Source organism: Haliaeetus albicilla, chromosome 4, assembly GCF_947461875.1.
Source record: "Haliaeetus albicilla chromosome 4, bHalAlb1.1, whole genome shotgun sequence".
In the NCBI taxonomy this organism is placed as follows: domain Eukaryota; kingdom Metazoa; phylum Chordata; class Aves; order Accipitriformes; family Accipitridae; genus Haliaeetus; species Haliaeetus albicilla.
In genome coordinates, this window is record NC_091486.1 from 2,130,858 (window position 1) to 2,153,467 (window position 22,610).

The 22,610-nt window shown below is 46.5% G+C and overlaps 1 protein-coding gene across 12 annotated transcripts in view; it reads right to left on the reverse strand.

Annotated features, from left to right (window-relative positions):
• Nucleotides 1-717: 717 nt before the first annotated feature.
• The window catches only part of FMNL2 (formin like 2), a 153,619-nt gene continuing 131,726 nt past the window's right edge, over nucleotides 718-22,610 (reverse strand). For 2 of the 12 annotated variants that reach the window (XM_069780633.1, XM_069780639.1), the window contains 16 exons: nucleotides 21,323-21,472; nucleotides 19,226-19,327; nucleotides 17,929-18,244; nucleotides 17,281-17,484; nucleotides 13,733-13,857; nucleotides 12,870-13,072; nucleotides 11,447-11,681; nucleotides 10,656-10,724; nucleotides 10,405-10,485; nucleotides 9,915-10,044; nucleotides 9,577-9,740; nucleotides 9,187-9,288; nucleotides 8,592-8,690; nucleotides 7,549-7,672; nucleotides 5,689-5,822; nucleotides 718-2,851 (listed from right to left, as the gene is read on the reverse strand). In XM_069780633.1, coding sequence (XP_069636734.1) covers nucleotides 5,731-5,822; nucleotides 7,549-7,672; nucleotides 8,592-8,690; nucleotides 9,187-9,288; nucleotides 9,577-9,740; nucleotides 9,915-10,044; nucleotides 10,405-10,485; nucleotides 10,656-10,724; nucleotides 11,447-11,681; nucleotides 12,870-13,072; nucleotides 13,733-13,857; nucleotides 17,281-17,484; nucleotides 17,929-18,244; nucleotides 19,226-19,327; nucleotides 21,323-21,472 — 2,196 coding nt within the window. In that variant the 3' untranslated portion in view covers nucleotides 718-2,851; nucleotides 5,689-5,730. Of the gene's footprint in view, nucleotides 2,852-3,555; nucleotides 4,376-5,688; nucleotides 5,823-7,548; nucleotides 7,673-8,591; nucleotides 8,691-9,186; nucleotides 9,289-9,576; nucleotides 9,741-9,914; nucleotides 10,045-10,404; nucleotides 10,486-10,655; nucleotides 10,725-11,446; nucleotides 11,682-12,869; nucleotides 13,073-13,732; nucleotides 13,858-16,099; nucleotides 16,121-17,280; nucleotides 17,485-17,928; nucleotides 18,245-19,225; nucleotides 19,328-21,322; nucleotides 21,473-22,610 lie in introns of those variants that run through there. The other 10 variants (XM_069780628.1, XM_069780635.1, XM_069780631.1 and 7 more) reach the window with 8 other exon arrangements.

Sequence of the window (22,610 nt, forward strand, 5' to 3'; positions counted from 1 at the left end):
TCTGCACCCGCTCTCACCCTACACTCCATTGCATTTCGTTAAACCCTTCTACAAATTAAAACTGAATTTTGAAGTATGAAGTTGTTAAGTTTAGGACTTAAATATTTGTACTGTCGTTTTTTAGTATTTTGCCATAAATACCTGATCGCCCCTCTGGCATCAGCTGCAGCCGCAGGGCTGTATTCCTGGGCCAGGTACCCGCAGCACGTGCCCCCCGCAGGACCAGGGATCTGGCCAGCCTGGCCATGCTGTAGCTAGGAGTAAACGGACATCGCAAATTACCTGCAGAATTACTTCAGCATCGATACTGCACATTAATCGCCGGTAGCAGGGGTCAGGTAGCGAAACCCACTGGAAAAGGCAGCCTCGGCCCAGGGTGCGATCGCTGCAGGGGGGTGTGAAAGGGCCACACGGTTCCCTTCCATCCCTTCCCCAACTCCAACAGCCCCCACGAATCACACTTTGATGGGGGGGAAACAGGAAAAAAAATAAAGCGCCAGGATGCAGTAACAGTCACTGAGTGACTGGAGCCACAAAAGCCAACAGTGAGGGGTTTTAAAGAAAAAAAAAAAAACCAACAACAAAAAATAACCAAAACCTAAACCGGCACCCAGACTTTCTCTCTGCCCCTGCTGAAAGCTCCAGGTGTTCACCTGCAAAATACCACCATTTGTGGAAAAAACATCAGTGACAAACCTCCCACTATGGATTACGGTGTAGTAGTGTAAATAGTTTATTTGATCTTATGCCAGGAACAGACCAGGAAAGTAACATGAACTGCTTTTATAAAACACTTCTAATATTGCTAAGAAGCAGGTCTATTACTAGAAAAATATTAAAGAGAACATGCCAGCATTATATTCTAGTTGTATGGAAATTTTTGTCTTCAATTAAAAAAATACCTTTGAGTTTAAGAATGTGAGAGCTAGTGCTTTTAACCATTTGCCTAACAATTTATTAAGTTAATTGTCAAATTTTCTTATGCAGATTAAAATACTCTTCTGTCACTGTCAGTGAAGAAAGAGGTGATTTGGCATGTTCTCTTCAGCTTGTCAAGTACACGTTGCTGTAAATGCAAGAAGGTGGCAGTTTTTAAAGTAAACTTCCTGTAAATAGGTAAGCAGAGGTCAATGTGGTAACTTTGAGCCCCAAACTGTCCATTTAGTTAAATATAAAAACAAAAACTATAAGTTAAAATAACATTCAGATTGTATAGCACAGGCTGATGCATTATTTTTTTTTTAAACAATATTTACAATATTACCCAGAGGCTAAAGTGGGAATAAAAGAGAAGTGTAAAAACCATAAAAAACTGCACCAATTTTGTAGCAAAATATCTGTACATTTAAAAACAGATTATCATATAACTACACATTATCCAAGAAAAAAATGGGACCTTCACCAGTGGTTCACATAAGCACAACATAAAAGAAAAAGAAATTCAGTGGTTAAATACTATACAATAAATTTTACAATTAACATATTGATGCAATGAGACCAGGAAAGGTAAGCTGTAAGCAAAATGTATCTTGGAAAGTACAAACTTTTCTTCAGTCCAGTTCTTCACTTCTGAGAAGATCGCGTACCCTGCCGGCACGAATTCAGCTTCGTCTCGCTGCTCTGGGATACTGGTGCAAACTGGCGGCGGGGGGTGCGTAGTGTTGCTGAAGTTAAGTCTCACGTTCCTTTTTAAGCTTTCAAAACGCAACGTATCACCTACAACCTACCGGGATTTTTAGGCTGGGCATCCCTTCGCTGACCAACCGATCCTTAGCAGGGAATTTGAACTGGATTGTCCAAGGAACTTGGGAGTCGGAGCAGGGTATTAATCCTACAGAGCAGGGCACAGGATGATTCTCTGCGCGAGTAACTGAACTGCAACGGTCCTCAGGATCCTAATACTGATTATTGAGATGTTAATACCTTAGTGCTAATTAATAAATACACTGTTATTCCAAAGCTGCCTCTAGCTGAAGAACATAGTACATGCCTTAGCCACCCTCCTCGTTTTGTGCATTTGCAATGCATTCCCCCCCCCAGCACCCTGCATTGCACACTACAAACATCACAACCTCAAGGTGAAGACTCGTGTTCCTTTGCTATACATCTTGTGATCACCGACGTACGTGGTACCGCATCCTAGCTACAGTGGTGTGGAGTCTGTGTGTGGTGGGAAAAGGTACGGGTCTCTTCTTGGAATTGCTTCCATGTTACACAGAGAAAGCCCTTAAATGTCTTCCTTTTTTTAAAACAACAAAAAAGCCAGTAAGTGCAGCTGAAGCCAAGGTGAAGCCCTCGGCGGACAGCACAGGAATGCATTTAAAAGCAGAGCACGTCCAAGTATTACCTGTTCACAACCAGCCGGGATGCAGGTCAGGTCCACAGGAGACCAGTCACTAAACTTTTATATAATCAAACCAAACTAAACACCCAAAAACAACACGTATTTTACATTTTGGTTAAAAATACTGAATAATGTATTGGTGTAAAAAGATACCCAATCAAATCAAGTCCTATTGCTTTGATTAATTTGAGCAGGTACTTCAATTTTAGGCACTTGTTAGCTACGGTTGAGTGGAGAGCCCATCGCTGATGTTCCTATGCATTTTCTAGGTCTTTGAGCCCTTTAGAAGGTAAATCTTACTGTTCCCAAGGCTGTAAATGAGTGGCAGAACACAGAGTTCACACGGACAAGGTATCATTCAAGCACCCCCTTTACTTGACACCTGCAGGTCTCCAGCTCACATGGTTATTTCAGCACCGTTTGCAGAGCGCAAGTTCTGATCATCAAAGCGCCGCCGGACGCTTCTCCTCACCGCGTCGGCCCGTCGGTACGGCTGGTTTCTAAGATCTGCGGAGAGGAAAGCGGCGTTCGTAAACACGCACGGCTCGCCCACGTGCACACACACACACGCGCGCAGACACACGCACACACGCAGTCTAGACAAGGAAAAGTCCTGCTGGAAGCCAATCAAAGCAGCTTGTGTAGGAACAGGAGAAGGGACTTCACCCCAACGAGAGCAGAAGTGAGCAAATACCGACGTGCCCTTTTACTACGCACCCAAGCAGCAGGTAATACTGGTGAAATGCGCTGAAATGCTGGTGAAACTAAATGGATTTATGCCATCAAGTTAGCGTGAACGTCTCCTCGCCCACGGGCTGCTAGTGTTCATTAACGTCAGTAAGGGAGGCAACGTCAACTGAAATCGGTTTGCTTGACGTATGCCTCGGTCCTTCACACAGCCTCTCAATCGTTAGCGTGAGCTGGAGGAGTTTTCTAAAGCGGGATGAAGTTCACTGGAGATGTGCGACCCAGGGTACAATGGTGCAAGTGTTTAGCAACACAAGGATGGATCTATGCTCCCTATATCTACCTATTTATCTAAAAGAGGGGGCCCTGAGGAAAAGCAGCTGGTACGCTGCCGCCGGCTTGCAAAGCTCCAGCTGCCCTCCTGCCCCACTGCCACCATCTCGCCCGGCTGCAGAGATGCTTCGTTAGCCGAAGGCAGCGGAGCTGCCAACCCCCTCCCTCCTCCTCCTCCTCCTCCTCCTCGCCGGTGACAAAGCCCGGCCCAACCTGCCCTGCTGCTGCTTCTGGGGAGGTGAGAGCTCGGGAGGGAAGAGGAGGGAATACTGAGCATGCAATGGATCAAACAGCGGAGAAAGCTGGAGATGGACGTGTTGATGAAAGCCTGTTACATGTGCTGTTACACGGGCGGCTAGGACATAACAAGCACACTTGTACACCTGAAGACTAATCCGAGTTAAAATATTTCTCTCCTGGAAAAGAACTTTGCGCTGGACTGGGCAAACCCTCCCTCAAATTTCCTGGACTACTTATGTCTTGGTTTAAATACGCCTCCCAAACTTCTCAGCTCTTGGTGTACCCCAGCAGAAGGTGCCTTTGTTCGAGGCTGCCCTCTCCCATCTCCGCACTTCGAGCTGCTGGCTGTCTGTCTCTCGTGCCCCGTTCAAGGCCGTAGCGGGAGCGAGATGGGTGCAGCAGAACCAATATCCAGGGAACTACGGGGCTGAAACAACCTGGGGACAAGACTGCCTGTCTCGGGCTAAACTTGGAAAAGAAAGGGCCAAAACGGAGAGAGTGTGAAGACGGTCACCAGCCAAGGGCCTATGGATCCCCTGCACCGCAGAGGGTGAAAATAAACGGTCTCGGTCTCCACTGGCCTTTAGGCTCTCACCAGTATTACGCTTAGCCACATCTACCAACAGGCTGTCTGGCATACAGAGAGAGGAGGAAGCTAAGTAAAAAGTGATGCTTGCCAGCTCTGTGTATCCTCCACCACCGGTGTGCTAGAAGAAATCCTTACCCTCGAGTGAACATTTGGAAATTTAGTGATATTATTCTTCTTTAGGGCTAAACAGAAAAAAAAACAAAACAAAACAAAACACAAAATGATGGTTAAGTAAAAAATGGGATGGAAAATGAAGAGCAAGTCAACTCAGCGTTCAAAACTCCCAGGCACGTTAGCCAACAGAGCAAGAGGGGGTAAGGCCAAGGCTACGAGAGGAGGTTAGACACGGAGAGGAAAGGACAGGAGGGCCACCCTCGCCTCTCGCTAACCAAATTCCAAGCTGCTTTGAAGATTGGCTCCAGGAAGATAATACAGCAATTAACTCGAAAGAGCAAATAACCGTTGAGCTGATTATAGTTTGCAATTTTATTAGAAGCATTCATAAAAATACATATCGCAAAAGTGAAACACTGTTGTCTTCTTAAGCCGCTGAGTCCTTAATTCAAGACAACAGTGTTAACAGACATGCTGGGTTAAACACACCCTTCTTAGACTTTACACCACACGATGTAAATTGCTCAGTTCCATGTCAAGCTTTTCATCGTCACAATTTCTGCGGTTCTGGCACGTAGCTACGTGTTTCCCCAGCTCTGCTCCTTCCCTCTCCCCCCGGTTCCTGCACCGCTGCCGCTACCGAGCCCAACCCCAGCACTGCGCAAAGTCCAAGTGAATTGGAACTGGTTAGTGCTCAGCAAACATCCCTGACTTTATTTCGATAAAGTTGGCATGGAACTGAAAAATGTTAAATATGGATGTGACCGAACGAGAAAAGATTTTACACTGTTCATTTTATCCCGTATCTCACATGCAGACAAACATGCAGGTGCTGGTTAAGAAGTCTAAAACAAAACACTCCTCGCAGAGGACGTACGTTATTACAGACAACCCTTCCAAGCCAGAAAGCAAACCCCAAGAAAGTCCCGCTCAGTTCATGCAGCCCGTAATTTTGCTTTGGCATACAGCTGATGTATTACATGCATTTTACATAGAGAGACTGGCATACAGAGAAAGATCTGTAAGCCAGAAGAGATGACATAGAAAAGCCAAGTGAACTGTCACTTTACGACTGCATTTGATCTCCTAAGTCTTGTGAACTGTAGGAAATCTGCACCAAGTCTACCGTGACTTCCACCACTTGCTGTTCTATGGCATTTGTCAGGAGGGTGAGAGATGCCTTTGAAACGCAAGGATGGCCAAAAGCATCGAGTGCAAAGTCGATGGGATGGAATAAAAAGTTACGGAAACACAAGAACATGCAAGAGAGGTGACATAAATACAACTTCAGGTGGACGCTGGACATTACTATACACTCAACATTCACATGATCCTGGCTGAGATCCGTACAAATGGAGAAGTGTCAAAAATCTACAGCAACCTTTCTTTTTTCTAAGAGCATCAGATGTGAAAGAGGAATAGTTTAGTAATGGAATTCCTCAGTGAGAACAGGTTCGCAGAAAAACCGAGAGCCCCGCTTGGCGGTTCGAGCGGTAAAGGGCACAGTCTTCAGCACTGCATGGGAATAACAGCCAAACAGACAAACAGAGCCGTGAGAAGCGGATCTATTGCATTAGTCCAGTGTTAGTGCTCGGTTACGGACACCCAGGGACGGTTTTACATGTTCCAACCAGCTGTCTAATAGCACTGCACTTCAATAGGCTTTGGCAAAAAGGCAATGGTAAGTCTTTGGGTAAGTATTTCTTATAATACCTAATTTTCAATGCATTTGAGAGACTATTGCTAAATATGCTCCAGAGAAGGGTGTGTTGTGAGACAGGGCTCTGCTCCGGAGCAGCAGAGCTTTCCTGGGCATCTGAGGCGGCACTATCCAATTTAAAATGACAATTCTGATCATTTCCATACCATTGACAGAGTTCTCGTGGGCCGTATTCAAGTGACCTCAGTCCTACCCGACTTTCTGTGCCTAACCTTTATTATTACACGGCTTGAGGCCCTCAGAGACACACCCCCATAATGGGAAATACTAGAGCCAAGACCATAGAAAATGTTTGACTCTGGCACACCCTCCACTTGACTGCCTTTTGCATGTGCATGGTCTTCTGCCACACAATCTGTTTCTCCCACAGAGCAGGAGAACCACTTTACCAATTAAACACGCTTCCAGGAGTCTGAAGGAGTTGTAGAAGCAGTAACAGATTAGATATTATAGTGATTCTGCCCTTTAAATAAAGAATATTGTCTTAGGAAGCTATTAATCAAGGTTAACAAGAGTTGTGAAAGCTTCAGGCATTTCAGCCCTGTCATCTAGCTGGGCAAAAACTCCCTGGCCTTCCTTAGTGAGTGGTAAAACAGCTCTCCTGCCCTCCTGCAGGAAAAACTCATGTGAAAAATATTCGGGAGCAGTAGCCAAGGAAATCCTGCCCAAAGACCTTTTTTTGAGCTTCTGTGCAATGGCAACAAATTACTGTAAAACTATCGAACATGCTCCTTCCACACCACAGGTGAAGAATGTGCAGTAAAATCAAAGTTCTGCAATCAGAGCAGCTGTATAGATAAAAAATGATGTGACTCCTGAACAAATGAGGTTTAGAAGGCGCCTCTTTTTATCAGCAAATACTTGCACCTAAGTCCTGACTGTGTTTGGCTACAACAGTGGGTTTTCAGCCTCTCCCTCCAGCCCTAGGTTGGGATCAGTGCAGACTTTGCCTACCAATCTGAGAAGCAGTAAAACCAGAAGCAGTTTAGCGTCATAAATCATTCAGGTTTGACCAAATGATTTGCTTTAACTGTGCAATAATGTGGTGCAATTACTGTTAGTACATTTTAATGAAAATGTAGGCTCTTAATAATGTTAAAATCCATCATTCATGCCATTTATTGGGAAATAACATTTCTGGGAAAGTTCTGCATGGCATGCATATCCCCACCAGAGCATCTGCTGAGAGCAGGCACTTAACTGGCTACTCTAAAGAGCAAAGAATGAATACGTCCCCACATGCTGAAAGAGAAGAACTAAGAAACTGAGCGTGTGTCCGAGGTCTGCGCACACAGCATTGGCAGCGGACACGTAAAGGCAGGTTACTGGGCTTTGTTTGTTACATACCATTAGCAAAAGTTTCTATACTTGATTTACATCATATAAACAATGTCCTAAGCTGTGCTCAAGTAATACTTTTTTAAGAAGTACAGAAAATGCTTACAATAGCTACTAGGCAGATACACTTTTTTATCCTTTGTGAAAGGGCCTCTGATATTACAGAACAAAAGGTGTGTTTACCTGTTATAATATCTTCAATAGCACCGTCCTTCCCTTCGTACACATGCCTGTTATCCTTGACTTGCCGCCGTCTGAGCTCTGCAATCAGCTCTTGCTGCTGTCTCTTTGTTTTATGTGAAGGAGACTGAAAACAAAGAAGAGAGGATTTGTAAGGACTGACCTCCAGCTATCCTGTTTCTCTCTTCCCATACGTTAAACACCAGGTGATCCCACCAACAGCAACCAGCAAACAGTAACTGCCAGTTTTCTGCCCAATTTTGCAAGACCAGGAAAACACACATGTGCAGTTAGCTCACGTCCCATGGAGAGGGTGGGCAGACTCACACATTAACCTGGATGCCAAGCTGCTTTTCTTTCTTATGTCTGTAATCTACTTCCAAGCCTTCTCATCACTTGGAACTGGAGCTCCAAGCTCTTACCTCTGAAAAGCATCAGGGGAACAAGGAGAACAAGCTTTCCTTCCGAGGGAAAAAGCTTGGCTGGGACTAAAGATCCCAACAACAGCTGCGGGAAGCAGCACCAGCCGACAAAGTGGCTGGTTTAGAGCCTTGGGAAACTTCCTCCAGCAAGTCTAAAGTGTTACCTCAGGAATAAAAGAAAACCCATGTCAGGAAAATACCCATAAAATGGTAACGTGGGGCTCAGTCCTTCTGCCACTCTCTGACAGGGAAGGATCTGGGGAGGATCGTTCCTTGTCCCTGTTAATGACGAGAAGCTCTGCACACTGAACACCAGCAGGGTTTTAACAGATACAGGGTCAGAGAAGAACAAAGTTTAGCTAATGGCAGTGTGGACAAGGCGACTTTCTGTCTATTCAGTTTTTCTTAATTTTGCAGACTTCAGAAGTAGCAGAACCATAAACCGTATCTCTTTCAGCTTATTTCAGTTCTCTCCACGCAAGGAGAAAACTTCCAGAGACTCTATTTCTAGGCAACTAAAAGTTGGACAACTAAAGTTCTTGTACAGAGCTGAGGTTTCTGACCTATCAGGAAAAACACAAGAACATGATGGCTCCTGCCTGTAAGACATTATCTGTGTCATACCTTTTGGTCCTGTTGCTCCATCAACGCTTCTTGCTCCATAAGTTTTTCCATTAAGGCCTGTTCCTGCTTTTTTCTCAACTCATTCTCTTCTTCTGCTTGCTATTTATCACAAAAAACACAGGTTATAGCTTCCAGTTGCTATAGGGAACCTAAATGTTACAAATGAGTAACACCATCACTTGCTACCAGGGGGCTTTCCAAGGAAACAAGATTAGGTGTAGCAATTCAGCTGCCTCTGAGCACAGTCTGAAAAAACTGCGCTGGGAGAGACATTCCTAGGTCGCACAAACCATCCTCTCCCAGTTCCAAAAGACACCTATTCAGAGCTAAAGGTGTAAGCTGCAGCTGCTCAGACATTCAATTTCTGAGGATTCCTCCAGCGTCTCAGACAGCTGTGTTGTCTTTCAGCCCTGAAAATAAGCCCAAAACAACTCTTTGTGCTGCCTGGGGCTGCTGTTGCAGTGCTGTCGGGGATGGCTCACTTTGCATCAAAGCTAGAGGGAGCCCCAAGCTGTTTTGTTGGGAGCCCAGAGCCACACAGGTACCAAATCGGGTTCAGAAGGACAGAAGAGAAGAGAAGGATGCTCCTGTTTACCTTGTAGGCCTTCACAAACCGGACAAACACTGGGAAAAAGACCGAGGGGGGTGTCGTCTTGGGATTCTCCCCAAAGTACTTCACAGCATCATCAAAGGCATCCTAAAAAAACCCACAGGTTTGCTGCACTGCACATATTTCAAGACAAACTCACCATCCACGTCATTACTGTGGTATTCAGTGTAAAGAGTCTAGATTTCCTCTATATGTGAAACTCTTGGCTAAGACTGGCATGTCTATGCCTAGCACCTGAACTCAGGAACAAATACACAACACTTGCTGCCTCTTCTCCTCCCTGCTGTGTATATAAAGCACATCCTTTGCAGTGACATGCTACTACTCACTGTGTCACTCATACCCTCACGCCAAACCCCGAGAATAAAGAAATACCTGGGCTATTTTGGCGTCGTCCTGCAGTTTCTTTAGCTTCCCTTCGTTGTTCTGAATGAACTCCTTCAGCATCGTGTTGTGGTCATGCATGGTGTACTCGCGCTTTGTCAGATCCAGGCCCCTCTGCAGCTCCTTCACGTCCAAGAGGACGTTTTCAAGAGACACTAGGAAATAAAACAAAAATGCTGCATCGCTCCTGCTGTGCAAGTGCCTGAACCCACAGCTTGAACAACTCCCCACCGAGAAGAGCCCCCACAGCCCGTGCACGGTGTGCCGTGAAGTCCCTCGCATGGCACGCATGCCACCACCGCTCACCAGGCACAGGAGGGTCAAGGTACCTGCGGCAGCCTTCTCCACGTAATGAAGTTCGTTGTAAAAGAGGGATACGTGCTGGTATTTCTCCTTGACCACGTTAGAAATATAGTGCAGCAGGGTCTGCTTTCGGTCTGTTGACTTTGTTTCTAGGAGCTGGGGAGAAAAGGCAAAGAGACTGCTGGGTGGAGGTGCAAGCAGGCTCCAAACAAAGCGACTTGACCCGTGCTTCTCCATCTGACAGGGACAGCTGTAAAAGCTGTAAAAGCCCATTTAATCGTTTAGCAGCTGGTTTTCAAGCTGTCGTCCGCAGAGCCTCTGAAGACAGGTGTCTTCTCCTAAGCAGCCTCCCAAAACAACGATAAGCAAAGCAAACTCGCATGGCCTGGCAGGGAGCGCCTTCCCTGCTGCCACTCTCTGCCTTCACCGGCTGCAAAGCACCGACCAAGTCCCCCAGCAGCCACTTGCCGTCTACATGAAATACATTCCCACCTGGTCCCCACAAGGTTTACTTACCAGGTCTAAACTCTGTAGCTTAAATCCATACACAGCTCCTCGTTTACTGCTGTTCATGTAGTTTCCAAGAGCCAAGATTATCTGTCAGGATAAAACACAGCAGAGCATGAATTTTCAGGGCAAATGCATGGCGCTTTAGAAACCTCTGGAAGGAGAGTTGGTACGTCAGCATCCAGGTATGGTTTCAGTATATGTAATGGGACGCACCAGGGAGTGATGGAGCTATTGAATGTATCTAAGATCAGACCTACCTCCAGTATTTTCTTAAGCTTTTGGGATGACTTTATTGAGACAGATGCAGCTATTATTGCATGAAGTTGCTGCAGGTAAACACAGGAAAAGCTTTGGTTAATGCATGTCCAACCCAAGGGTAAAGTTAAAATCTAAACACTCACATTCTGAAAAAACCCTGTTGGTTTTCATCCATACTGTGGGCCCTAGCATGAATGTTAATCCTGCCCTAACACATCAGGATTTCAAACATTTGCACCGCAGATTTACCACACTCAGATGTGGTTGGGTAAAAGTGTATTTACATTTCAATGCTTATGACTGAGAAAGATGCATCAGGCTGAAGAGGACGCACTTCAAAGAGCCCACAGACCAGTACTGATAATAACCTTCCCTGATGATACAAACTACTAGATTTTCATTTAAACCAGTTTTAAACTTCTACAGGGTAAAGAAATAGGACAGTACAGAGTAGTCCAGGGTACAAACAGCACCTGGGATATCAGTCGTTGATATATGAAAATATAGCTTGAAAACCACTTTTTCATTTGTGTAATTGTTTCTTGTTCTGTCTCCGTGAGAACTGATGATCACTCCACAACACTTAAACCATCTCTCTGTCTTAGAAAAATTAAAATCTCTATAACCCTCACCGACTACCCCGCACGTTCACATGACTGCAGTGCTCCCCGTAAGCTGACCCATGCCACAGATCGCAGCTCTTTAAGTGGAGGCTGAACCCCCAGGAAGCCCGGACCCCTGCACAGCCAACGCATCGCCCCCGTGCCCCCAGGGATTGCCCCTCACTCACTGGGGTCAGCATCTGGATGCTTTCTGCAAAGTTGCCTATAAACGCCATGATGGTCATCTTCTGCATCAGCCTCTCAATCTTGCTGAACTGCATCATGAACCGGTCTTCGTCAGACAGGTTCTCGATGGGTTTCCTCTCCCGCTCATAGAGCCGCAGAACTTTCACTTCGTTCTCGGTGGGCAGGAACCGCATGAGGCATTCAACAAAATCCACCGGCAATGTTTTCAGGTCGAACCTGCGTGATACCAAACCAGAAGAAGTGGTGTTACGACAAGGCTTGACACCAAACGATGGAAAAGTGAGAAAGCTGCCAAAGGCAGCTCTGCCTCCTATGCTGCTCAGCTACACATGAGCCTGAGTCAGTAAAGCAATGAGAAACTACAAAGAAGCTGTAAAGTTACTCCTGCTCTTCTTGCCCTGGCTGGGGTGGGGGCACTGTCCCACACGTGAAGCTCTGTGCGCATGAAGATGTGAACAAGGTTACTGTGCTGAGGTGAATGGTGCTGCTTGGGCACCCTGTTTCTGTTTCCAAAGACGTGGTCACCCCTTCATGACCACACCTCATTATTATGAGAGAAGATAGGTGGGGAGGACCAAATAGCAGTTTTATTTAATTGGGCCAGAGCCCTGTAAACCCCGACTGCTGAACATGCCGGAATCTACAGCAGGTTTGGGTCACCCTTCTCACCAGCCCGAAGGTAATGCTCGTGCATCCGAATTTTGAAGATACTCCTCTGAGGAGGGATGTTAGACGTTTGTCAAGGCCACAAGTACTAAGTGCTTCTGGATGGACTCAGGATCAGCCCCAAGGAGCAGGTACACCTGCGCTCCGTCCCCGAGAGCCGCTGGAGTCAGCAGGCGAGGGTCCATATCAGCGCAGGATGGGGCGCAGCTGAGCCCCTCGCTGCACTCCTGCGGCAGGGGTCTGCCGTGTACCTCGGGTACACCTGCATCACATTGAGGTTTGGCACTGCCTGGGGCCATGATGTAAATCTAATTCTATGCAAAACCCTTCCAGTGCACTTGGACGAAACTCGTGCTTTATGGGGCAAACTAAAATAGTTGCCTCCTCCCGATGCTCTGGCTTTTGAGTGTGCATTGTAACAGAAAGTACTGTGCAAACAGAATGAGAGAGGCGGTATGCAATGGCATACTGTGGACATACATGAATTAGCTTCTTTAATAAAAGAAGTGTTAATTTGTTAAGTCTAAACAGTGATACAGTGACATAAAACTGCAAGTTTTTTTATTTTAGTTCGGGGAAATCTGATTTCTGGGAATTCAGAATGGTTCCATCCTTACTCCTGGATTTTTTCCAGATGCAAAAACATTGACATCAACTGCCAATTCAAAACCATTCCACTTACCAAAAATCACAGTAAATCTTAAACATGATTTCTTTGCTGACAAGTGTTTTACTTACACGTGAATAGCTTTGCATATTTCATCTGCTGTCTTTCCAGCTTTTCTTAAAGTAATGGCAAGATTTTTGGCCCTGTTGGCATCCAGTAATGTGACTTTGTTTGACCCTTTCTGAGTTATCTTTTGCTTGCTTGAAGTAAGATCAATGGCTGGGCCTTGGGCTTTTGTTTTGAATATTTCTTCAAATTCATCCACGTTTAAATCCTAAAAAGGAATGAAAATGATTTATCCCTCCCGCAGCGAACACTAAAACCCACGCTGCCTAATGCTGTGCCAGAACTGCAGTAAAAACCTTGCAGCGGCTGAGACTACAGCAGAGTACTTCGATTAGGGGCTGCGGGATGTAACGAACATGCACTCTTGAGGCAGCGATTAGGAAATCTGGCCTCCACCCCCAATAGCCCCATTCACGTTCCAAAGTTCACGAAAATATTCATGCTAGCACTCAGGCTTTGTCCAGCCATGTGCACCTTCAGGGCACGGGGAGCATGCAAGACCTGCGTACTCGGCTCTGCTCCGGGCTGCGTTAGGCTTCCTTCCCCGGCGGGCGCGCAGCCACCCACCCAAGCCTAAACTCCTACAGAGCGGACCAGCAAATTTAGGCTGGGAAAAATGCACCTTCCTCATGTTAGCTGATCTGTTTTAAACAAATGCACACAACAGGTACGCACCCTTTATAATCGATACTACCAGCTACCATCCCTAATTCTCAACCAAGGCAGTCACGCTGACCTACTAGGTACCAGGGGCTACTGGATGAGCTGTTTGCCAAAATAATTGCTGCAATCTATCCCTGCAAAGACCGATAGCCACTTGTATTATGGACAGAAGTGGGAAGAAGGTGGCAGCCAGCGGCACTCATACCTCCAGGATCCTTTCGTCATCTATTTCGTTGAAGACCGTTCCATTGATCTGGTTGGGTTTGAGGGCGACCCAGTTGAACACCGGCATGCGAAACTTGGTCTTGATTGGCTTCTTGATTTTCACAGCTAAAGACACCAGAGGAGAGGAAATGACAAATTCCCCAACCGCTGAAAAACACCCCGTGTGCCCAGAGTGCAGCTTTCGAGTCGGCATTTCAGCACTGGAGGAAGAACTGGCCAGAGCTAAATTATCACACTGGAAAGCCTGGAAAGATCTTGCTGCCTCGACAGGCAAACAGCACCGAGAGGCTTTCATCCAGCCCCTCCGCTGTTTCAGGTCCAGCCTCTGCAGAACTGGATTAAACGCCAGAGGCTGTGAAAACTTCACTAAAGGAAATGTGTTATTACTTTATTACTGCACGTTGTCTGGATTGATTTAAAAGCCCAAGCTATTTTTAAACGCTACAGAAAATGGAGAGAGTGGGCGAATTTAACCCTGTCCTGCTGGTTGCAGACCCCACTCTTGTGTGAGCTGACGCCCAGCCACGCACAGCTGATCTGTGATCGGTATGACAAAACTCAATGCAGAACAGGTGACAAGAAGAAAAAAAAAAAAACAGTTCTCAAGGCGTTGGTGTAGGGAATGGCCTCTCCCACTGCCTGCTGCAATGGGGCAGTGCTGCTCCTCACCAGGTTTGTCTTCTGAAGCAAAAGGGGGTGGGCTGCAGCACACATGAGCTTTAACATGGCTGAAATATCAGGTTTAATCTTCCTGCGCTGTGCAGTAAACGATTTAGTAATTTACACACAGAAGCTATGAAAATGAAGACTGACTACTCTCATTAATCTGTGAACAGAGTACAAAAAAGCAATGTTGGAGCAAGGAAAACAACACTTTTCTATTGCTATTCCTAACGGGTCTGGAAAGTACACGAATAATTTCTGTAATTCAGTTCTCATTTCTCTGTATCTTGATGTAAACATGGAAGTTGTTAGTTGCTACAAAATCAAGATGTTCATTAAAGCAATCAATCAATGTTTTGCTCCTGAATTACTTGGAAAATAAACTGTTTCTTTCCAAGCTGCAAACATGAAACAGCAACCCTGGTCCTTCCTCTCCAGTGCTGGAAAGAAGAGCCATTCGGCCCGCAGCGGCGGTCAGCGGCAGAGAGGCATGCAGGGGACAGCCCCCGCTCCCCCCACCGGGGACAGATCGCGTTTGGTTTAGTTCAGTCCAGTGTTTGCTCCTGAGTCCTGCCTACCCTGCGTCGGTAGCAGGAGCAATCTTGCTAAATAATCGATGCTCTGTAGAGATGCTAGATTTTTTTTCCCCTCTGTTTCAGAAGATGGCCAGGTTCCCAGGTTGCAAAGCACTTGAGCAAATAATTATTTTACTTTCCCTTAATGATTCTGTATGTATGTTTTTGCCAGGACAAAGACATTCTATTTCAGGGGATGGTCCTGTTGTGTACCGGAGCTGGGTGAATGCTGAAAACATTTCTCTCACTTTGTCTTTCCAACTTTTAAAACAAGAATTGAGTTGTGCGTCCATGTCCCTTTCAGGCTTGTGCTCATTTTGCAGGGACATCACAAAGAATAAATTACTGGCAAGAGTATTTGCTTGAAACAAAGAACCGTAAGTGACTAACAGGGAACATACACAATATTCAGCTGTGTATTTTGAGAACTATATTTATCCAACTGGAAGGCATGAACACACGTGATCAACTTCTGCTCATCTAAACTAAATAGAGTTTTACTCGCTGCTTAATTAATGTGATTACTTCAAAATAATTCCTAAAATAAAAAAAAGAAATAGCTTTTTCCATCCGAAACACCCATGAAAATAAACATTTTCCACTTGTGCATAGATTAGAATACATTATTAACTGCTCCTGGGTTATTTCAGGACAGGCAAGGAAGCTAACTGCCTCGTGGGCCAGTTCCTGATTTAGCTAATCAAAATCTCTTAAAATTTCCCTTCCTCCTCCATTACAGAGCCCTGGCAAGGTGACATTCCCGGGAGTCGCGCTGCTGCCGGCAGCGCCGCAGGGACACAGTCATGGCTGGGGACCAGACCCCGCCGAGAGCGCGGCTCGAGGATGGCTCAAAAGAAACGGCATGTCTCAATTATTTGCTGAAGTGCTTTGCTGAATCAGGGCCCCCCAGGTGCCAAATCCTGATGGTTGGCAGCATCCCCAAAGCTACCGCATGCTTCGGCTCCGGCTCTGGCCAGCGAGCCCCTGCACCAGCCTCCCCCCTCCCCACTGCCTCCCCATCGCCCACGCAAGTCCACAGGCACACACACGGGCACAGCACAGAGGGAAACGCGGAGAGGTAGGTAAATACTTAGCAGAAAGCAACCTACAGAAGAGCTTGATTGGCCCATCTTACCAGGAAGCAGAAGGAACAGAGAAAAAAATGTTAGCAATGGTCAGAAAAGCAAAATTTGTTATTTCACCAACTCCCCTCTGACCCAGAAGGTTCCTGCCCTGAGAAACGCTCCTTTCTGCGCAGCCATCGTATCAAGAAAAGGCACTTTCACTCTCCTTCCCTCTCCTAACTCACTGAAGAACAAAATATCCATCCCACCTGGCTTTGGGCATCTCACCTAAACAACTAAGCAAGGAGCTCAGCTGTGGGGGCTTGTCCCTGCCGTCAGTGGAGCTCAGAGGAGCCACGCGTGGAAGCAGCGCTTGCTCTGCTCCTCCTGTCCCCAATTAATACTGCAGGGACACTGGGCTAAGGCACGGCGTCTGGGCACCTGGCAGCACAACCCCCTGATGTTCACGGCAGCTCCTGTCTGTGTCATGCCTTTTGTGCTTTTTTGTTTGGTTTTTTTTTTGTTTGTTTTTGGTTTTTTGGTGGTTTTTTCTTTTTTTTTTTGCAGTACACCCTGGGACCCTCTAGTTCCATGATGCTTTTCCCTTTCAGAAGAAACTTTAAAGGCTGGAATACTTAATCAGTTTTCAAAAAAAGAAAAAAAAACTATTAATCAGAGCTCCTCAGTCTCTCTTTCTGGACTCATACCATGCTCTTGAGATTTCCTGGGAGGGAGCGGCACGATACCAATTAGCATTTACTTGCTTGGCATATGTCAGAGAGTGCAGAAAAACATAATTAAAGACAGTCAGTAAATTTTTCTTCCTTCCAAAAAATTACAAAAAGTTTGCCATTTTGTTTCACAGATATTTCTTCATCAAGTTCTCAGAAGAAATCAAAACCATGAAGCTTTGCGTTTCTTTCAAAACCATATTTTGTTTGCTTAAAGCCAAAAATGATCATGTTTGAAAAATATTTTTGGCAATAGCTTTAGTTTCACTGAAGAAGCCATCTCTTCCAGACCAAACTAAAAGCGTTTGGTTGATAAACGCTCTTTCCTTTTATAAACCCCTCTAAGTATAATACCAATAAGTGATAACAGGTGTTACTCAGGGGACTAAATAATGAAGTCCCACCTCAGCGGGACTAGCCAATGTGCCCTGACCTTGCCTTTGCTTACTCTGCCAGCAATCTGCAGCATGCCAAGGCGATGCACGGGTGTTTTACCTGCAAGCCCTGAGTTGAACACCACGGTGGGAGAGGCTGTCCCGGGCAGGGGGGGTGCTGACGGCGGGGGTGGTGGGGGCAGTGGAGCCGCAGGAGCCGTCTCCAACGACGGACCTGGGAGAGGAGGCGGCGGTGGTGGCGGTGGAGGTGGTGGCGGCGGCGGTGGTGGAGGTGGCATCGGCACCGACACAGGACCATTTTGCACTAAAAAATGAAGGGAAAACGAGGTATTACCACAAACATCGATCAAAATGTCACGCACCCGCAGAGAAAGTCACAACATCCACCCTGTCCCCTACTATACATGTCCTCTCCACCACAATACTGGCCCAAGCATTTTTTGGACCATTCACCGAAGTACTTCAGTGTATTAACATGAGAGGAAACTACTCTAAGAAAGAAGCTAGTATTTTCTTCTATCAATTGAAGGGCCCAGAAATGGATCAGACAAACATGGGAGCCACCCATGAGTGAGACTGTAAACACAGCTGGGGGACCTCAGCATCCTCGGTTGCTGCAAGGTGCCATGACCTGCAGGCTCGTTACAATCAAAGGCGTTTTTGTCAGCGTAAGGCTGTCGTGACTATCCCGGCACAACAAACTCCAGCTCCTGGCCAGCCCATGTCTCGGGGACATAACGCTTCTTACCTGCCTCAGACGCCGCTGCTAAGGCAGGTAATGGTGGTGGAGGTGGTGGTAATGGTACTGAAGATGCAGCTCCAGCGACCGGTGTGACACATGTGCCAGGTGCAGCCTCCGACCCTGCCGGCACCATTCCAGAGGCCAGAGCAACAGGAAGGATAGAGATGTCACCATCACCTTTCTTCTGGATCTTAATGGTTCCCTGCTTCTCCAGTTCATGGATCTTCTTCTCCAGCGTTGACTGTCGCTGGATGGCTTCTTCTTTTTCCTTCACCATTTTTCTCAAGGTGTGGACCTGGGTATTTGCATCTTTGTAGATTTCCTGAGAGTGCCACAGAAACAAGGAATTTGCACTTGTACTCACAAAACAGAATACCAACACCAGAAACAGAACAGCCCGACGGGATGGTCACTGCGCCAGCCTCTATTTAACAATGAGCTTTGATGCAAACTGTACACCTCCACTGGTGAGGAAGAATTCATTCTATGTTTTTCCCCAGGTAGCAGCAAGGTAGTGAACAGTACTGAGTCCTGGGAGAAATCTCACCTGTGGGCACCAACACCTGGGGGTGCAGAATTTCTCATCATCGCTTTTTTATGATGCCTCCCACTTCTTATGCTAGCCTTAAATATATAGTGTAGGTACGCTGCCTCGATTTTGACTTCAACAGAGAGTATCTGATGCCTTGCTGGTTACTGTGCCTATGAGCAGATGCTGACCCGTAAAGGGAAGCAGGAACAGGGCTCCTGATCTGGAGGGGAGATTGTACCTGCAAGTACCCAGGGCAGACACTCAGAAGGAACCCTAGAAGCAGCTGCACTTTGGGATGACATTTAGGCTGAAGTTAGTTAATATTATACTGATAATTTTTGTTACTAAGACTGCACACGAAGAAGTAACGGGTCTGGATTGTGCACAGAAAGCTGGCTGCAATTGACAGCACACAGGGCACTTGCTCCAGTCCTGCTGCTCTGCAGCACACGTCTGAAGGACTCCAGATCCACCTCCAACACCCCCCACAGCCAACCACACGTGCAAAACTCCAAACACAGATGCTACAGACCTGAGTGGTAAGATGTACCTGACTCATTCACTGATTTGCTGGCACGTTCAAAGAGTTTTATGTCCATCTTTGAGTGCACACACTAGTAATTCAACTTAAACTGTCCTAGGTTCAAAATTAGGAAGCTAACAGAAGTCACTTGTCCTGTTAAAAGAGTCATTACCTCCCATACACCAAGCAAACAGGAGATCGCTCCCCTGAAGCGTGGCACCCAGCCAGAGCTTTCCCATCGCACTCACCCGAATCACATCCAGTTCTTTGTTTCTTTGCATAAGTTGTTTTTCCAGTTCCACAATCTTTGCCATGGCTTCATTCTCCGTATCTTGGAGTTTTTCAGATAACTATCATTCAAAAGAGAAATAGATGATATAAGTGAGTAACAGCAGTTTTCTCAACCAAAATGTCAAGAACACTTGTTGGAGCAGTGGTATGTGGTAAATTATTGATATTCCACCAAACCCTGAAGTCTTTCTTTGGAAAGAGAAAGGGTTCCCGCATGCAATTGGGGGGCACTAAGTGCTCTGCTGAAGGTTCCTCTGATGATGAATATTATCCTTCAGCTACAACCAGCAGGTAGCCTGGCTGGACTGTAGCTATGAACCTGTCCAGGTAAGAAATCCTACTCCCCAGTAAAGCACTTAAAATGCAATTATTTTCATACACACTAAGTCTGATCTGAAACCCCCAAATCCCACAGAATACCACAATGGCACTGTTGCAAAACCAGTAGAGGCTGGAATGGTGGAACCTATAAATACCCCCTCTCATAACGAGGCTAATTTGATTATTAATGAATGAAGGAGTTTATTTTCTTTTTTCCTCCATTGTCTTTTGATTTATTTTTATTTTTTGCCAGCCTCACAAACCTGAGGTTTGGAAGCCCCACAGTTTTCGTTGGCTTTTTCCATCACCACCAATCACACCAACTCAGGCGAGGCTGCAGAGGTGGTGAGGTGGCATCAGTTGCTGTGGTTTTGAGATAAAACTTCTGCAATTCTATTATTAGTACTTCTGTCAACACATGACAGAAAAATTACGTCCATACTCCTGGGATGAGTCTAATTTATGCAACAAGAGATCAGAAGCAAGCCCTTAAAAATTTGCCATGAGAGTAAACTGTTAAGTTTCTAAACAGCTAAAAGGAGTAGATGTAGGAAGCAAACAGTGCCATTTCTACTGAATCACTTGTCTCTAGCAGAAGGGCACCTCAGACGGGCAAATACTGCACAGCAAATTATTTTAAGAACATATTTATTCTAAGTGATGGCAATGTAGGAATGGTAAGAGAATGACGACCTTTGTATGATTTTTTTTTTAAGTATGGGAAACCACTTTGATTTTAAAACGCTAAGCCATGTTTTCCAGACTAAAGTAATTGACACTGAGAAGGTATGGGACAGAAAAGCCGTGACCAAACACTGAATTGAGCAAACACTGAATAACTGCACAGCGCTATTTTTCAGTCCCTTCCCTCCTGAGCCCAGTAATGTGTTTTAAGACACAGATGGGATGGTTATCTGCTCTATTTACCGGTACTGCATTGCTGAGGAATTTGCAATTTCTATGTAAATTAGCCTTCCCAGCTCACGTGATATCTCTGTGCAGAGGCTCGGTGCACCAAGTAACTCCACCTGGAACCGCAACCGAACCGAAGCTGAAGCCTCCAAAGCTGCAAACCTGCCGTGCCAGGGCCTCGGGGGGGTGCGACCCTTTGCTCGGCTAGCCCCCAGCATGGGGGGGTCACCCCCTCCCAGCTCACCACAGCTTTCAGAGGATAAACTGGCTGATGCTATTGAGGCGTGTGAGTACTGCAGCCGTGGCCATGTAAGTGGTTAGACGGGCAGGCACCGCACAGCACGGGCCAAACTGTCCCTTGACGTACAGAGAAACAGCATATCAAGCCCCACATTAACAAGCAACGCTACTCCTTTTTAAGAAGCTGGGGGTTGTGTCAGATAGCAGAGTAAATAAAATGACAGAATGAGACATTTCGTCACCAGATCAATAAACAGCTTATGAACAAATTTTTGTAGCAAGTGGAGCATCCGTTAACTAAAACATGCAGAATTATGAGGTTCAGGATATAGCATGAAAGCACCCAGGAAGTTTACCTGCCTGATATCTCCCAAATTCCTTAAATTTGCCAAATATCTTGACTACTGCCCCAATACAGAAGCACAGTAGTCCCAAGGCTTTTTCTAAGTGAACCTCACCCCAAAGGCTGTAGCCCCACTGCGCCTGTGCTTCCACCTCCCCAAATGGGCAGCAGCAAAGCCCATGTGCAGAGCGGGCTCTGAACTACTTCAGAGGCAAAGGTGACAAAATGTGGTACTAACATGGGAAATGTTTTCTTCCAGTTCTTCGACTCTTTCCAGGGCTGCGTTCTTGGTTTCAGCATCCTCCAGCAAAGCTCCCACATCAAAAACGTTATCCAGGTAAGCTTGAATTTGTACCTGCAGTTTGTCGCTCTCCGTGTGTTTCAGTTTCTGCAAATCCAAGAAGAAAAGGGTGTCACTCAGCACTGGCAGCCCTTTGTGGCAGGAGGGCTGCAGACAGCAAGCGGCGTGGGGAGAGCGGTGGGAGCTCAGGCCACTTGTCACCCAGGAAAACACTTTGCATTTTAACGTTAGCTGGGTCACTAAGTGATAAATAGTCATTTTTGAAGATGAAACAACCAAAGCTTCCAAACAAAGCTAAACAGTGTCTTACCTTCTGTTACTACAGAGGATATGACTGCTCTCCTCCGTGCTTGCTCCTTGAACATGGCAAGCTCTGAATCCACCACCCAGCCCTGGGACGGTGCAAGGCTGGCGAGGCTGGCGACTGGCCCACGGTGGCCACCAGCTCAGTGGCCAGTAGGCAGAGGTGAGGCCTGTGTTTGGGTTCGAAGCAGGTGCATGGCCCGGAGCAAATCCTCCGATTGCTCTCACTGACCTTGCGTTGGGTTTGCTGTGTTCAAAATGAGCATGCTTTATCTCCAAAGATAACGTCAGAGCACGCTAACTGCTCTGCCTGCTCCCAATGGACTGCAGGGTTTGTGCCACCCTGGGACCCCAAACAGACCCGTGCTCAGAATCACTGTGTACGAATACTTCTTGCAGACAGCAAAAAAACCCTCTCCTGGTTACTGCTGAGCAGAAGTCAGCAGGGACAAATCAATCCCTCGTCAACACGAGCACTGTTTTTGTGTCTGTGCTCCCAAGGGCAGGGAGCGGGAGAGACAGAAAAATACAAAAGGGGAAATATAAAAGCAGCTTTCTTCTGAAAGGGAGCATTTCCCACAGGACGCCAGAAAACGCCTGGCTGTCAGGAGAAAACTCAAAGGAGGACTTTTTTCACACGGAGACGGAGGGGGCCCTGGCGGCACCTGAGCTGGGGCCGACACGAGGCCCAGCAGCCCGCGGCTGGAGGTCAAGAGACGTGGCGTGGGCGAGGACGACTGCGGTTCATCCTCCCTTTGTTATAAGGCAAAGCTACAAATTTAGCTCCCGGTCTGTAATTGCAGCTAGTTGCCGCTGATTTGTCTTCTGCAGGGGTGGCTCCAGGCCACAGCCCCCAGTCAGCGGCCAAGGCACTGCATTTTTAGCAGCGACTATGGGACAGCCCTGCTCTGCCCTCCCAAAA